Below are 18,659 nucleotides of genomic sequence, written 5' to 3' on the forward strand. Positions count from 1 at the left end.
ATAATGAATTTTAATAACTTTAAAAAACATATTCATTTCGGTTGTTTGCTAAGGATTCTGTAAAAAAATTATGTTATTCGCTATCAGTTTCTGACAATAAATGCGAAAGCTTTCATTTTTGTGAGACTGTAATATCACTAGAACTACTAAATATGGTATTATCGTCATCGACTTCCGCCTCAACTTGTGGAAACAACCAGTGGTAATTTTGTTCAAAGCATGACAAGAAGAACAAAAGTACCACTGGTTGTTTCAGGCATGAACTCAGTTATTAATCGCTGTGTTGATGCTTTAGATAAGTCATGATATAATTCTCTGTATGAAGACATTAACAACTTAAGCTCACGTGAAAACTTCTCAGCACGTTCTTCATTTAGATTGTTGGGCAAAATAATTGCCCAAATTACTGGCCAGTTTAAGACCTTCTTTAATTATATCAGCAATAAAAGTAGGATTATCATTATCATTAACTTCTTTGCTTTCAGGAGTCTCAGAAACAATCTCCACTATTTCGTCTTCGCTAAGAGGTTTATCAATTAACAATTCTTTGATATCTGCCGACATAAGATCATCAAATCCTTCTCTGCCAATTTCACATGCCAAACTATTATATTGGGGAATTATTCTGCAGTATAATTGAAGGGAACAGGAGCATTCTCTTTAACACATGCAGGCCAAATAGCTTTCTGGCATGCATTCATGGTTTCTGGTCTCAATTCAGATAACGATAATCGAACCTGATCAATACCATCCATAATTGAAAATGTTTTCCACACATCCATAACTGACAGTGTTTCATCATCATTTAGCTTGTTCAAAACGTACTGAAATGTTCGTCTGACATATGTTTTAAAAGTCGCAATTATACCCTGATCTGGAGGTTGTAGCAATGATGTAGTATTGGGCAGCAGAAAAAAAAATTGCACATTTGGGTGTTCTATGGCAGGATGACCGGGTGCATTATCAAGAATCAAAAGCACATTAAATTTGATACCCTTGTCATTCAAATAGTGTCTAACTTCTGGCACAAAATGTTTGTGGAACCACTCAGTGAAAATATTAGTCATCCAAGCTTTTTTGTTGGCAATTTTGCCAACAAAAAATGAACTGGCAATTTTGGAAAATCTACGCCTTTCATTGGCCATGGTCTTAATGATCGATTTATGAGCAGTGGTTTTAACATCCGATCTCCTAAAGCTTTCGAACAAAATAGGAGTGTTATGCGATCTTTGCTGCTTTGAACCCACCAACAGTTTTTTGCATTTTTGATATGTAAGTTCAAGTTCTGTTTGGCATTTTTTTCCAGAAAAGGCCAGTTTCATCCATATTTCAAACTTGTTCATGAGTGTAACTTCCATCTTCAATTATTTTAGCAAGTTTTTGTGGAAATGCTTTAGCAGCTGTTTCATCAGCAGAAGCCATTTCACCTTTAATTTTTATATTATGAAGAGCATGTCTTTTAATAAACTTAGCCAGCCAACCATCGCTTGCATGAAATTCATATTTTATCCTTGATTGAGATGAAGTATCTGGCTGCAGTTTTTTAATCTCTTCATAAAATTTCAATGCTGATTGCTTGATGGAATTTTCGTCAACTGGCATTCTTTTTTGTACATTATCTTCTATCCACATCACTAAAGCTTCTTCGGCCTTTTCTAGAACAACATCTCTTGTGTATAATGATAATTTCGCACTCGATTTTGTACCAGAACATACTGCTTTTCTAATAGCCTCTTCGTTTTTCTTTATAGATCTGACAGTTGATTCACTGACTCCAAAATGCTTACCCACAGCCGTCGCACATTCCCCAGTTTGAAGACAATCTAAAATTTGAGTTTTTATATCCAAGGAAACGGCTTTCCTTTTTTTTTTTTTTTTTTGGTTATCGACATCATGGGAGGGCTGGATTAAAATCTTTGGATGATGAAATGAAAGTTTGAAAATTCTTGGCAAAATTATTAATTTTATAACGCGATTTTTATTTTGATTGCACTTAAAAAATGCAAATGCAAAAACTGCAGTAACTGCATTGTCTACTCAAACTGCTAAGAACTGCTTTTTTATGCACAGTCAGTTATGTAATTCGGGGAATTCCCAATAAAGGAAATTCGTAAGAATTTAAAATTTTCTTAATTGAAACGAGAATGCAATTCTACAAAATTCTCAGAATTTTCTTGAATTACTGATTTTTTCCTAACTTTGACTTTAGGTTGGTCGCATAAAAGTGAATAAAAATCACGTAAAAAAATGATTTTTGATATCCCAGTTCATGTAACTCCGAATTCGCATAAAAAGAGGTTTAGGTGTACAAGTAGTTAAAAGGTGTATCACCTTATTGTTAAAATACTCTGGATGAGAGATATATGTTGAAAGTTTTTTCACTTGGTTATACTATAAATTAGAGATGTCAAGAAATTATATTCTTGGTTTAATCTTTTATCCTGCTTCTTGTGCTGATTATTTTCCTTATCCTGTACGTTTCTGTAAACAATTCTCAAGTTATTTTAATTCTGTGGTCAATTATATAATAATTTGTTTTAATTGGGATATTTTAAACGTGAAGTTATTCTCACTTATATTATCAACACCAGTGCTGCAAAGCTCATGTTCAGTACGATCAAGGTTCTCTTCATCGGCACTTACATTAACTGTGATTTTGACATTGCTTTGTTCTGTCAAGTTTTTGGCATGAGTTTTAAGACTATCTTAAAATGGTGTCAGGTCTATAGATTTCGAACTACTGACATATAATAATGTAGAATTTTATGTGGTCTGACTAATGAACCATATGGCCAACATTATATTATTTAGATAACGTTATATAGATGTGACTAGCAATTTCTACAATTATTACTAGATACAATAAATCCTCTAGTGAAAAACTACAGAAATATACCAAAGATAACCAGTTAATCTAAAATAAACTCAATAAATACACCACAGTCCCACACACATATATAGTATATATGTGTATATGTGTGTGGTGTAGGTAGATACACATTTTGCAGTTCTGTACAGAAGAGGGTATGATTAAAACTTATTCATTAGAATAGAGAATCACTAAAGACCACCTGAGGGGCCAAGAGCATAAACCATAGAAGATATCTTGGCCATAAATGGCTCCGACAGTAATTTCATACAGAAATTGCATGAAATTGAACAACATGTAGCAGGGAAAAACACAGAACATTATCAAATATTTGCTAATGATGATGATGAAATCATCAACATTATTAATATCATTTCCTTGTGAATCATAATCATACAACATTAGAACTATGAATGGGCCTTTGAATAGATGAAATGCCACATGTGCATGCCGTGAATTATCACTGATTGTTTCGATACTCTTTCTTCACTTATGAAGACAGCTGCCCACAATGTTATGTATGTTTTCATTCAGCTGATTAACTCAATACTTGCTTTTCAGGAATCGTGCATAAAGTCCAAAACTGCCGAAAATAACTGTGAGCTAAAGGTGAATGTCAGTTCTTTACCATTCAATGCTTGATTCCATTCATTGAGTTAAAATAGTTCAGGCACAAACAAGTTTGCACCTGAACTATTTTCAGGACTGGGGCAACTCGTATATAGAAGCTTATAACTTCACATCACTTGCCTTAGTATTCCATAATGCAAAGCACATATCCTTACGGGTATGTATAATGTATATGCATTATGGGAAGGGTCACTACCCAGATGGGTTTCGATCTTTATCGAGGTCTTGTCAGTGGGAGCCAGACCTCGAGGTTGAAGTAATGCAGAAGTCATATTTTCATATACGAGTTGTCAAAAGCTGTCACACTTTGTTATTAAAATCCTCTGGATTAGAGATTGTTGTTGGAAGTTTTTCCACTTAGTTATACTATAAATTAAAGATAGAGATGCCCCATTCCTGAAAATAGTTCAGGTGCAAACTTGTTTGCCTACACTTGGATAAAGGATTAAACCAAGTATAATTTCTTGGTCTCTTAAATTTATAGTATAACCCAGTGGAAAAACTTCCAGTAACTATCTCTAACCCAGAGGATTTTAATAACAAGGCGTGACACCTTTTGGTAACTCGTATATGAAAATATGACTTCTGCATTACTTCAACCTTGGTATCACCTGGAGACTGAAAAAGTCCTTTTTAGGACTTCCAGGGTCACCTACTCTCCTATCACCTACTCTACAACTCTGTCTCCACCAGTCAACCTCACCCACAAACTGCCTCATCTACACCAACGCCATCTACTGTCCACCACACCACCATTATTTTCACAGACAATCACAAACAGCCATGCCCACAGTGGGATTCGAACCCGCAGCCTTTTGGCTGGAGAGCGGATATGCAAATATTACAGTAAATAAATAATTTATCATTAATATTATTTCATGTCGCTGCTGTAATCAGTTATGTTATAATTATTGTTTTAACTTTAGGAAAATGAAGAATTATTCCTAAATCAGAATGAAGCACGGATATTCTGGGTGAGTTTGGTTGTGTTTCCTGTGATATGGATAGCATTGTGCTTTTTGGCTATCTTTAAACTGAACTTCAAATGGTTTGTAAGTATACTTTTACATGTTTCAAAATTTCTCTTTATATTGTTGCATATTTGGAGCTAATAAATTAATTTCATATTGAAAGTTATCTGAATTCATTAAACCTCATTTAATTATATCTTTTAATCTAGTTGTGATAAAGGGATTGCTCTATTGCCAAAATAGCTTTGCATTTGATTTAATACTAAAATAATTCAATTTTAGATGGGAGATGAATTTCATTGTCCAATGTGAGACCACCACCCTGCTAATTGGAGGCTTGAAGTGGCTTGAAAGAGTTCTATGTTTGATCTCTAGAACAGAGTTTCCAGACTGTGTAAAAATGAAAAAATAAAAAAATATATAAAATTGATAAAAATGGGCAGAAAAATCATTAGACCATGCATGATACATGCATGGTCTAATGATTCATTTGGTATAGACGAAACCCTTTTGTCAGAAAGAGTTTGGTTCGATTCTGTCCATGATGTAATGAACCTTTATCTGGTCTCTTTCTAAAGGCTAAAGGTGAGTTAGCCATCCTCATATGGAGGTGGAGGGTTTCATCCGGAAACTCGGGTTTTTCATCCCTCAGATCAGGCAAACCAGTCCTGTGAACATAAACGGATTACAGCCATGAATACTTGTAATAATGTGGAAGAGATAGGGTCCTTTATTATCATTATTTTATTACCACATTATCATTATGCCCATAGTCAACCATGAGTCACATCATGGTAGTGAACCTCCTGGATGGAGACGACGCATGATGATGCTATAGACAGCAAAATGACCAAAGACAATTGTTCTAATATTTTTTATTGAAGTTTTTTTTTTTATATATTATTATACATATGTAATGATGCAGAGGGATAACAATAAAGGAACTATTAAAGTATTTTATATACATTGATATCTTATCAAATCACTTTTCTTTAAAAAAATTGCTAAGTTTCACGTTTTTCACTTTTCACAAGATCACACTATTTCAGTGTCTGCAGATTCTTGTCATCTACTGAAATAGTGTATGAAAGGACTGAAATTTAGTTTACCAGCCATATCATTCATTGGTGTTGTGTGATAGTGTGCTTGAAATTGTTACTTTTGTAGATATGGAAATAGCAGAGAACTAGTATGAAGGGAAAAGGGAACATTTAGAGAAGAGAATGCAAACAGGAAGTTCTCTTTTTATTAGGGATGAACCATTAAAAATAAGTTGTCGATATTATATTTGTAAAGATGGAGAAAATTTATTTTTTTTTCCCTATGTGTCTCATCTGCGATATTAAATTATGAAATATTAATGCAGTATTGAAGTTTAAAAAAAAATGAATAAAAAAGTTAGGCGAAATAGAGCTTAATATCATTTCATGGGGATATCAGTCTTGAAGAAACTTAACAGAATTCATTAAACTGAATTTCTTTATGCTGAATGTTCATCTCATGGTATTTGGTTTGAGATGACTATCAGGTTATGCAGTCGATATATAACTTGTGATCAAGTGTAATGAAGATTGACTTATTTGGGTACAAAAGTGTTATGTGAATTTTTTTTTTTTTTTTTTACATTCTAAACTGGATGAGAATAATTGATATTCATATGTTCAGCAAAGAAACTCAGGAAAAGATAGCATACATAGAAGTTGAAGTCCCAGAAAATTATTGAGTTTTATTTTATTTTTTTAATATTACTTCATAGGGAAGTTTACACGTCATCAACTACCTGTAAGTTGCATACCCTACAGCAAGTTGATGCTGTGAAAACAGGGGTTAAGATAGAAGGAATCTGTTGTGTTCTTTTTGGAAGAGCTGAAGGGAGAGGCTATTCCAGATGGATAGATAGAAAGAAGGTTATAGGGTGCTGCCATCTTGAAGTTTGAAATTTTTGAGTAGGAGGAATGGTGAGTGCATTCATCAGCAAACTGTGGATAGGGTTTGAAGTCATTGAAAGAATGTTATTTATGTATATGAGGAAGAAGGTGGGTGACATAAGAGCCCTGAAGAACACTTGCATTAGTAAAGAAATCTGAAAAGAAAATATCATCTGCCATAGCATTCAGCAAATGACCTTGACAGAAAACTGGCAACGCAGTTATAAAGCGTGAAAGGTAGATTATAACATGGCTGTTTGCTGAGACACTCTTTTATACCAGATCCGAAATGTCAAGTGCAACAACAACACCTTTTCTCGAAACGTTTCTGGGGTTTGTGTCTGGTAGGTGTAGGTGAGAAGATTTTCCATGGATCTTGAGTGGCATATTCTGTACTTCTGGTCACTGATTAACGGACAGTTCTTCAGTTGATGAGGTTGAGCGTTGATTACTTTCTCCATTTCTTTAGAGACCACTGATGTAATATCAGAAATTTATAGTTTATTAGGCATTATTTCGCTGAACATCAGCAGATACCATATGACCACTATGTGCCACATGAATTCTTGCTAGGTGTTCATATTGATGGCTTTTCTTGAGGCTTCATCTCTTGAGAACCTAAAAGAGAATATCTGAGAGGCTGTGAGTCTGTAGGGGAAAGGGGATCTGTTAACTGACTTACCCTTTGCTAATAACATTAAGTAATTTTAGAGAAGTTTTTGCTGCACCATCGGGAATGCTAGAACAGTATTCTAAATTTGGATGGATTTGGGAAGAGAATTAGCTTCTGTTTGTTGGTGAGAAGAAGAGTCTTATGTGGAAAAGTATAACACAGTATTTTTCGTGTGACTGAAGAGGTGGTGGCTGTGTTTGTGGTAGGAAAGGCTAGAGATTTAAGTTAACTCAAGAAGAGAAATCTGATCTTATCTGGAGATTGGTTATTATCAAACATAAAGGGAAGTGATGTGAGATCTTTCCTGAGAGAAATAAGATGGTTTGTGTTTCTGTAGCATTGAAATTTACAAGGTTATCTTCACTCCACTGGAAAATGTCGAGGAGAATCGGTGTTTAGTACATTAGTTATGGAAGATATTGTAATTTGGTATGTTTGAGCACTGTATGGTTTGCCAAACGAAGTGAACTATCGTTAGCAAAATTACAGGTCGGATTTAAGGTGATGAGATGAAGGAGGAAGAGTGTGACAGAACAAAGCCCTCTGGTATTTGTAAGGAAATCTAAGGAAAAGGAAGCCATTTACCTCTTTGATGTTTATCTGTAACATGGAAAGCAGATCATGAGCGGATAGTTCGGTAAGTAAGCAGCTTTGCCAGATTTAGATGTTTTTGAAATATCTAAAGTTAAAATTAATAGTACAGGTAAGCCAGTGAAAAGAACACCTACAATTAACAGACAGTCATAGCTTTGGTTGCTTCAGCCATAATTCAAAACAACAGCTTGTGACAAAGGTAAGTAACATTAACTATGAGATCTTCTGCAGATTAGGAGTAATGGAATCCATTCTTGGGATTGCTGATTAATTGGTGCATCTCGAGATTGGTCAAAAAGAAGTAGTTACCGTATTTGCCAGTGTATAAGATGCACTTTTTTTCCCTTGAAAATAGGTCTGAAAAACAGGGTGCGTCTTATATGCCAATACTCAGTTTTTTATTATTTTCATTTCTGGAAATTTTCTCTGTTCCGAGTTAAGCGATTTAATTCTTGCTTCCTTGCGGTGTGTGAGAGCATTCCAGTTTCAGGCTGGATGGATGGAGGAGGAATGAAGTTATGCATGGATAAAATTTGGTCTAGTCGCCCTTGTGGATTGTTGAAGAAGCCTGCCCTGCTAGTATGGGATCAGTTTTGTTCTCATAGAACAGAGGATGTTAAAAATAAACTCAAGGAATTGAAAACTCAGTTAGCTGAAATTCCAGGAGGTCTGACTAGTCAGCTTCAACCTTTAGATGTCTGCATTAATAAACCATTTAAGGGATTTATGAAGGAGAAGTGGAACAGCTGGATGTAGTCTTCAGATTTTGAGGTTATGCCATCAAGATGAAGGAAGAGGCCTGGCATTTCACAAGTTTGTGTCAAAGCTTCATGGGATGCTGTGAAAACTGAGACAGTGGTTAAATCATTTAAGAAGTGTGGATGGTACAAGGATAATTTGTTGTATGAGGACTCAGATTCTGATTTAGAAGAGGTTTCAAGTGTCTCTTCATTTAGCTCTGGAGATAAATTTCTGGGTTTTGATGATTAAAAGGTGGGTACTCTTTCCTAGTTAGATTAGGTATTTGTTGAAAGTAGACCCCTACTTATTACTTTATATTTGAAATATTGTAAATTCATTATAATATTCAGTGATAAATTTTTTTCCTAAAAAAATATGTACAAAAAAGGGGATGCGTCTTATACGCTGGCAAATACAGTAATTATTGATTATTTTCAAGATTACTAAAGTGAGGGTAGTGGAAATATGGTTGTTTGTTAGTTGACTTTTATCTCTCTCACTCTTTTTTTTTTTTTTTTTTGAAATAGACAAAATATAGGCTTTTTTCCTTGTAGTGAGATAGATGCATGACAGATTGTAAAGACAGCATTTGATAGGTTTAATTTTCTTGACGACAAATTTTGAAAAGCATGGTTAGGAGGATACCATCAGAACAACAGTTTTGTTGGTCTAAGTGCATATAGCATTCATCTGATCTTATAAGAATTCAGTTTCATACACAGGAAAATTTTGTGGTGACCAAACTCTTATATGCAATTTGCATGACACATCTGAGAGAAAAAGAATAGATGGACACATGCTCTCTCTTCATGCTCCACTTCATCATATATTTGTGGTCTTCATTGGGGGTAAGAAGGCAAAAAGCTTCTTCACTTTGAGCCCTGTGATAAAAAGGAGAGGAAAGAAAGGAAGAAGGTGAAAGTTGTTAAAATAGAAGTTAAAAATTGTAGTCAGAAATAAAAGCATAGACACATCAAATAGCAAGAAGAAATGCTTGCAAGTATCTTATAGTATTAAAGTAGAGAATAATTTATCTATCAGAACTAGTCAATACACTTACTTTTTGAACCAAAATGCTAATTGGTTCAAAACAGTAAAAGTAAACAGTAATTCTTTGTTTTAAATGAGTTAACAATAGACAATAAGTGTATGTTGCCTTAATTGAATGTGCAGTAAATAGTAGGTCTTCGTTAAACTGATCATGTCAGATGGTAATCTTATATTTGTAGTGTTATTTGTTTTCATTGAATTGTTGTTGTCTTGTGTCATTCTTGAAATCTAATCAGTAACCTCACTGTTTGCTATTTAATTAAGAGTTGCTCTCTTATCTTATAATCAAGAGACTAATCTGTTTTGACACCATCCAGTACATGCCGAGTTTACAACCCACTCGGGTGATAATAGATGCCTTTTTAGTAATAGATCAGAGGAGGCATGCATCGAGCTATTCTTGATATAGCAGGTTTACACTATTCATGTATGTGCGTGTGCAGGGATTGGAGGAGAGAGATAGTCATGCCAGCTGCTTAGCTGATCATACTGCAATCATCATCATCAAATTTCTGACATATATACCGTCAAGGGGGGGAGGGTGTATACAGGATATGATAGTATTACATGACAAATTTACTTCGTTACTTTCTATCTACAATTTTCCTCCAAATCAGTCTATTACCTGTCAAGACTCCAACATTATACCTAAGGACAGAAATTGTACTTGGTTATTAGTACAGAACCTCCTCGAAATCCTTTCTAAGATTGGAATTTCTCATTTCTTTACAAAAGTGGGCAATCTGGCTAATTAATGATCTCTCTCTCTCTCTCTCTCACACTCACACACACACATACACAACAGTTTCTGCCTTGTGCCTCTTCTACAGCTACTTCATGGAGAGTACTCCGCTGAATTAGCCACTATTATTTCTCCGCTCTCCTCCAAAATCATGAAAAAAAGAGCCACTGCTAACCAACACCCCATCTTGAAACTCACCGAACCAACTTCACTGCCTCCTCTTTCAGTCCATCTACTTCTGTCCTTTGGAACAGTCTCTTCTGCTCTGCCTTCCCCAAAGATTACAACCTTCAGCTGTTCAAGCAAAATGTGAACAGATTCCTCCTTTCTTCTGTTCCTCTGTTCTGGCACTAATGTGCTATAAGTCTTGTGGCCTTTTATGTGTGGATCAGAGATATATATATATATATATATATATATGTTCCACCTTTGCCACGAGTTGCCCTGGTCCTGCACTACCTGTGGGATCAGTTAGACTTGCATCAATTGCAGGTGCAAACTTGACTTTTAGTCTGTTTGCTTACTTGGGAAATGGAGTAAAACCAGGTTTAAAATTGCTTGGTATCTTTTACATATTTATACCCAAGGTAAAAATACTTTCTACATATATATATATATATATATATATATATATAAACAACCCAAAGGTATGGCTACCATTGTACATTTGAGCAGGAAGTATGTTTTCTACATTTGATCCTTTCAAAGTTTGATTTGGAGCAAATGTTTGTTGAGTTTTTTTTGTTACATTGTAGATGGAATGCGAAGCTGGAATTTTTTTGTCAAGCTACTTGGATTCTGGATTTTTGTTTTTTTGCTTGGCTACATTTGTGCACTTGAAGAACCAAAACTTGAATAGTGGTAAGGGAGTTTTGAGTGGAATGGAGGATTAAGGCCTTTTCTGCTCAAGAAGCTGTTTTACATCCACTCAGCTACTAACCCTATATAAATCCCAAATCTGGGATTTTAATAGGTTTAAAATCACACATTTTGGATGGTGCACCTAAATGTTCCTTAAAAATTCTTGATGCTGTCCAGAGTAGAGCAATTCAGTTCATAGATGACCCTTCCCTCACAGGCTCACTTCAACTTTTATTTTACAGATGCAAGGTTTCAGCTCTATGTCTCTTCTACAGGTACTTCCATGCTCACTGCTCTAGTGAATCGGCAAGCATCATTCCTACATTAGCTGTTAGGCCTGTAAAAACAAGAGCAGCAGGTGTGCAACATCCCTTTTCTGTATAACTGCAAACACATATTCCATCTACCTCTGTCCTCTGGTTTCTTTTCTTTTTTTTCAACCATTATCTGCATCTGAAAGATGGCTCTAATGTGTTATAGGTTCTTGTACCTCTGTGTGGGATAAATAAATTTATAATTGGTGAAATAATTCTAAAGGATCAAATAACTGAAATAAATTATTTGGTTCTTTCCATGGCCTGATTACTGCTGAAACAGTAATCAGACCATGGAAAGGAATAGTAGAAAATAATCATCTCATTTGATTCCATTACCTGTTATAGTATCAGATTACACAAGACAGTTCCTGGATGAAAGATATTCTGTATCAAAAATGAAATTTGGATGAGGTATATTCTAACTTATCAAGTAGAGAGCTGACTGTACTATGTTTTTGAAGAACAAGTTAGGAAACAGGTGTTGGGAGGAGGATGGAGACAAATATGTTGTATTATAATGAGCAGGTGGATTTGCTAAATAGTCCAACTTTCCTTCCAGCTTGATCATTGGAAACTAAGTTGGAGGAAAATTGTTGATAGGATATTATTAATAATGTAAACTTAATTGTGTAGTGCTGTTGTAGTATCCTGTGCATCCCTTGAGAGTACATATCAGGAAATTGATAATGATCTAATGATCAGTGGAATCAGTAAAGGAAGCCAGTTTCTGTTGTAGACATTGAAATCCTCAGCGAAGGCAATATTTGGACTGTAGAACACTGAAAGATAAATACTGAAAGAGATAAGAGTGATTATCAAAATTTGGACACTGATAAAGAGAGTGAATAAATACAATAATAGAATACTGCAAGGAAATTTTAGCCAGAGAAGACTAGAAAAAGAAGGGGATGTATGACCATGTTGCCACCTATTGGTGAGAGTGATTATAAGGTCTTGGGAGGTGGCTAACTGTGTGAAATTTTCGATTAAGACAGGGTACATGTGGAATTACCATGCTGGCAAGTATGACAAGCTTAGGAGATTGCTTGGTTCAGTGCATGGCATGTAAAACTGCAAGGGTTGGATGTTGATAGTGCATGGGAAGTGGTCAAGGATCATTTGCAGGAGGTTATGGCTGACTGTATACCTAGTCCGAATAGTAAATCAAGTAGGGGTTAAATGGATGAATAACACTATTAAGCTTGAGTTGCAAAAAAAGAAACAACTGTGGAGGGAATTAAAGAGAAAGGTGACCTGCAGGCACACAAATGGTATAAAGCGCAAGCCAGAAGGGTAATGAGTATTGTAAGAAAAGCAAAAGCAGATTATGAAAGGAAATTAGCCATGCAAGCTAAAGAGAATCCCAAATAGTTCTTTTAATATGCTGCAAGTAAAAGAAAAACTGTACACGGCAGAATGATTTTAAGGAATGCCAATGGTAAGGAGGTCACTGAATCAGTCGATATAGTGGAATTACTGAGTGAACACTTTGCAAGAGTATATCATCCAGGTGGTGACATTGAAGGAATGAAGGAACCATTAGTTTATATGGGAATTGTGGTAAATGAAGTGGAGGTGAATAGTCTGTTACAGAACCTTAATGTGAATACATCTGGGATTGGATGGTATACCAGCACAGGTCTTACTTGAAGCGGCTAAAGAATTGTCAGTGCCCTTGACCATATTGTTTAATCTGAGTCTCAGGTCTGGTTTAGTCCCGAAGGGGTGGAAAGAGGGGAAAATAGTTCCACTGCATAAAGGAGGATCCAAGACTACTGTTGCAAATTACCAACCGATCAGCATATCAGTAGTCGTTGTCAAGGTCTTGGAGAAAGTAGTCAAGGGAAAAATATGAGAATGGATTGATGAAAATGAGATACTGTATGGGGGACAGCATGGTTTTATGAAGGGTAGATCATGTCTAACTTGCTCAGGTTTTATAACATAGTGACGGCTGAACTGGATAAGAGTAATGGGTTTACAGTGATACTGCTGGACCTGGCTAAGGCCTTTGACAGGATACCACATGGAATTCTAATCCGTAAACTGCAACTTATGGGAATGGATGTAGGGTTGGTGAGATGGATAGGAGGGTGGTTGATGGAGAGATATCAGGGAGTAGTTTACTCAGGAGTAGAGTCCAAAAGATGGCCTGTGACTAGTGGTGTGCCACAGGGTTCTGTTCTTGGACCACTGCTGTTTAATTTGTTCATTAAAGATATAGGGAAGGATCTGAGAGGAACGGTTCATTTGTTCACTGATGATGCTAAGTTGGGTAGGGCAATATTGATTGCAGAAGACGTCAAAATTTTGCAGGATGATTTGGATAGATTGGAGGTCTGGGGTAAGGAGAATGGATGTCAATTTAATGTGTCAAAATGTAAGGTTATGCATTTTGGCATGAAAAGATTAGCAGCAGTATATCACATTGGTGGAACTGTACTCCAGCAGATTGATGAGGTCAAGGACTTGGGAATGTTGCTGGATAGGGAGTTGAAGTTTAGGGGGCACATTGCAAAAGTGACTAAATCAGCTCATCAAATCACTTGAATGCTGAAGAATACTTTGACGAGCAGAAACAAGCAAGTTATTGTTCCTCTGTAGCGTGTCTTCTTGTATCTTGATAAGACCCCATCTCGACTACTGTGCCCAGATTTCGTCACCTAGATTTCTTCTTGATGGGGAGGAGGTTGAGAGGATCCAGAGGCGAGTGACCAAGATGATAGCAGGTCTATGGAATGAACCTTATGAGAACAGGTTGAAGATTTGTGGATTGCAAAAATTGGTTGATAGGCAGAAAAGGGGAGATATGATTGAGATATTCAAATTGCTGAAGGGTTTCTATAGGATTAATTCAGAGGATATTTTTGAGAACAGGACTGGTGGTGGGAGGATTAGGGGACATCCATGGAAGCCGGGCAAGAGTGTGGTTAGTAAGGGTGTTTGAGCTAGGCTTTTTACTTTTAGAGTGGTGAATGAGTGGAATAAGCTGCTAGAGTCTGTTGTGGGTGCTATGACAGTGAATGAGTTCAAGGCAAAGTATGATAGATACTGTGTGAATGTCGAATAGCTGTGATGCACATGATGTTTAGGGCCTCCCTTGATGAGTCCAAGGACCCCTTGGAGTCACCCGTAATAATAATATTATTAATGTTCTGTGATTATACTACCAATTGATGTTCTATTAGAAATAGCAGATTTAGATGTTGCTAAGGCCATGAATGTTGAATTGGATGTGGAAGTACCTTTTTGGCATGGATTTTTTATTTTTTTATTTTTTGGCTTGAATTTTTACTTTGTTATTGTTTTTTTTTTTTTTTTGATTCAGTGATTTGAGATGCATTTCATGGTTGGTAAATAAATAATTAAAGAGTTAGGAAAGTGCTCCCCATATATCTTTATAGCCTATTTTAAAGGTCTTCTGATGATACGATAATGAAGAAAACTCTCTTTTCTACATCAGTGAAGTTCTGCAGGTCAAGCATACTATGTGATGCAGACTTGTCCCCATACATAAGTAGTTTTGGTTCCTGCCATGTTTGGTATGCTCTTTAAGGGCATCACTACACTTAAGGAGGTTGACAAGAATCTGTAGGCAAAACACAATAACCTCTACTTTATTTATAGATGACATTCACTTGGCAGTGATTGCCATCTATCAAGTAGCAGTCTTGTCAGCAATACTTTTTAAGTTCACCAAGACTCAGTTTGTGCTTTGACACAAACTGAAAATTATATGTTACACATCATCATGCCATTAGTGCCTCAAATTACTACCTTACATATTCATTTACTTGCTTAATTTATTGCTGCTGATTCCATGTGATCATGTAAATAAGCGATCTTTGTGTTATATGATCAAGATACCACAAATGTTAGTTAAAAACCCTATTCATTAAGATTAATTATTCATTAATGCTATGCATATCATACATTGATTTCTTATCCTTTTATGTTGAGCTCTATAAAAGAAAATTCATTACCTTAAATTTATTCCTTGAAGGCTGTAATTCCTTTCCATGACTAATTTCTTTTTCTGAACAAGAGCACACTTCACTGGATAGTTTTACCAGTTGGTCTGTTATTTGTTAGGTGCCTGATTTGATCATTTGTTGCATTTTAACCTTCAAACATTTATTTTGCTAATCTTCCATTTCTCTTTCTGTTAAAGTGATCATATTTTAGCTTATTCTTGCATATTCTTTGATGTTCTTATGAGAATAAGAAAAATGAAATATAAGAAAAAATGAAAATATAGAGGATATCCAGAAAGTTATTCTTTTCTATATCTTCATTTTTAATATGATGCCATCTGTTCACTTCTCTGATTTTCCTCAGAACTCTTATATCTATAGTCTGCAGTTTTTGATTAGCAATTAGATGAGTGATGATTAATGTACGGCAGTATACACATTGAAAAGGAGGTGTGCTGTTCATTATGGAAAATACTGAGGCAAATCAATGTGAAGCCTATGTATATGATAGCATAGTCATAAAGATACTTCATGTGCAAACTTTTTTTTCTCACTTTTGGGTAAAGAATAAAATCAAGAATATAATTTCTTGTTAAGTATAATTTACAAGAGATTTTAGAGACTGTTAGAGATTTGGGTTATTTGCTAATCCAAATGATTTGGGTTATATCTCTAATCCAAATGCTAAATTGGTTTGTATACTGATTGACTTCTCTTTTATTCCGTTATTAATTTATTCATGTGGCTTTCCACCATATCATCCTTACTTATGCTGTTATCCATTTTCATATTTGGTTTGGTATGAAATCAGGTGTAAGACAAGGGTGCACACTATCCCTGCTGTATCTCATTATCTGTATGGATCAAATTATGAGGACATTGATCCTGTAGTCAAAATTGAATATGTTAATCTCAGCTCTTTACATTATATAGGTGATCTTATACTCCTAAATAAATCCAGTACATGTCTGCAGGATTTTACCTAAACTGATTAACTGGTGTAACAAATTTGGCATGAAAATCAGCATTAAAAAAATTAAAATTGCCTTCAATGACTGAAATATAAGATTTGACTGTATCAGAATTCCGATAGATTGCAGGCTAATTTGGAGGAAAAATGTCGATAAGAAATTAGTAATTTAAAGTTTTCACATACAATCATAATATCTTGTACACATCTTGAGGGTACATATCAGGAATATGATGATGATAGCAAAGGTTGCTCAAATGGTAGAGCCTCTGCTGCTAATGGCTCATGCAAAAAGTTAAGCAAGTTTGAGCTTGGTTAGTAGTTGGAAGGGTCAATCGTTCGATGCTTTTGGCACACTCTTCCTCGATGAGTCTTTGGACTCCATGGAGGTATTACATAATAATAATAGTAATTTTACATCTTCAGTAAAAATTGTACCTAAATAGCTGAAGTATATAAACTGTTCTTCACTTTTACCTTTCAAATGCAGTTGATGTTTTCTATTTCCCTTCATATTTTCATGGTTTGTCTTTTTATCACTGATTTTCATACAGCAATTATTTAGTTATCTAAGGACTCCTTGAAGATTTATAGCAGGTTTATTTAAGAAGATATCATCTACATAAAGAACTAAGTTAATATCTCATATTTAGATATTTGTTTTGATACTGCTTTTTTTAACTTTTAATTAGTTGCACCAGATTTACTCTATCCTAGCCACCATTCAAGTTCAATTTCTGACAAAACCAATGATGGATTTTTGTTGTGATTTCAAATATCTGAGTTTCTTGCTCCCCCTCCCATGCTGAATCAGTTATGTGCCTGCCATTGGCACAATCAGTTGTGGAGTAAAGAGTGATTTCTGACCCCGTGCGACTACTTACGTGAGTTTTTTTCCAGAAACTCCACAACCAGAACCAAGACTTCTGGATATTTCTGGGTCTGCTGTATAATATGTCCAAGATTGAAGGACTGCAAAATAAGGTGAAAGTGTGAAAAATGCTTTTGTTGCCATGAGCATTCTTCAGTAAGATGCAATAATTATGCAGAAAATTAAATTAAAAATAAAAACATTTCATGTGAAATTAAAGAAATATGACTTTAATTTTAGGGTCAAATAGGCCCCATGCAACTAATTATGTAACAAAAAGTGCATCTAATTGAGGTTTAATTATATAGTCCATGTAGTTTATAAATAACAGTAGTGGTGGCATACAGCCTTGTCTTACACTTGATTTGACATCATACCATCTTGTTCTACAGTTTTCATTCCTTCATTTCATTTACTTTGGAAATGAACACTGTAGAGCTCCATTTACACTATGCACAGATTGCATATATTTCTTGGTACATTATCATATGCTTTTTTTTTCTGGGTATGCTGTATATTTCTTGGTACGTTATCATATGCTTTTTTTTTTTTTTTTTTCAATATTAATTTCTTTTGAAATAAAAATCTGATCCTGGCAACCTCTGTTTAGCCTAAAACAGCTTCTTCACCAGATTTCTCTTTAATCATCATCATCATCATCATCAAATTCCTGCCATGTACCCTGAAGGGGTTGTACAGGATATGATAGTACTACATCAAAAAATTACATCATTACTAACTTCCTATCTACAATTTTCCTCCAAGTCAGTCTGTTACTTGTCAAGACTCCAACATTATCAGATCTTATATTTCTATCGTCTAAGGCACTTTGTACCGTATCAATCCACCTATATCTTGGTCTTCCTCTGGGTCGTTTTGCTGCCAACCTGGCAGAGAACACTTGTTTTGCTAATATTTCTTTGCCCATTCTGTTTAAGTGACCATACCACCTGAGATTAGCTCTGCTAACGCATTCCTGGATGCTGACAATGTCAAGTTCTTTCCTAATATCCTTGTTTTTAATATGATATTGACATTGATGCCATCTGTTCACGCCTCTAATTTTTCTCAGGACTCTCATATCTGCGGTCTCTAGTCTTTGGTCAAGTGTTTTACTTCCATATGAATTTATTCAATTGACTTCCCACCATACCAGCTTTGCTGATTCTGTTGTCTATTTCTATATTGAATTTGCCATTTTCACTAAAAATCGTGCCTAAGTAGCTGAAATGTTTTACTTGTTCCACAGGTTCTCCATTCACAACACAGTTGACATTTTCAATGATTCTGCCTATTTTCATTGTCTTTGTCTTTTTATTGCTGACCTTCATACCATATCTATTACAACAGCTATTCAATTTAGTCAGAGAATCTTGCAGATTTGTAGTGGATTTATTTTGAAGTATAACATCGTCCGCATAAAGCAAAGAGCTGACATTAACATCTCCAATTTTGATATCATGTTTAA

At 35.2% G+C, this 18,659-nt stretch overlaps 1 protein-coding gene across 1 annotated transcript in view; it reads left to right on the plus strand.

Annotated features, from left to right (window-relative positions):
- Positions 1–18,659, plus strand: part of LOC150105121 (Golgi apparatus membrane protein TVP23 homolog B-like) — an 81,919-nt gene that overhangs the window by 39,243 nt on the left and 24,017 nt on the right. Inside the window, exon 4 of the mRNA XM_090395505.1 lies at positions 4,426–4,551. Coding sequence (XP_090251631.1) covers positions 4,426–4,551 — 126 coding nt within the window. The remainder of the gene's footprint in view (positions 1–4,425; positions 4,552–18,659) is intronic.

Source organism: Typopeltis vanoorti, chromosome 7 (assembly GCF_054136105.1).
Source record: "Typopeltis vanoorti isolate ZY-2024b chromosome 7, IOZ_Tvanoo_1.0, whole genome shotgun sequence".
Taxonomy (NCBI): domain Eukaryota; kingdom Metazoa; phylum Arthropoda; class Arachnida; order Uropygi; family Thelyphonidae; genus Typopeltis; species Typopeltis vanoorti.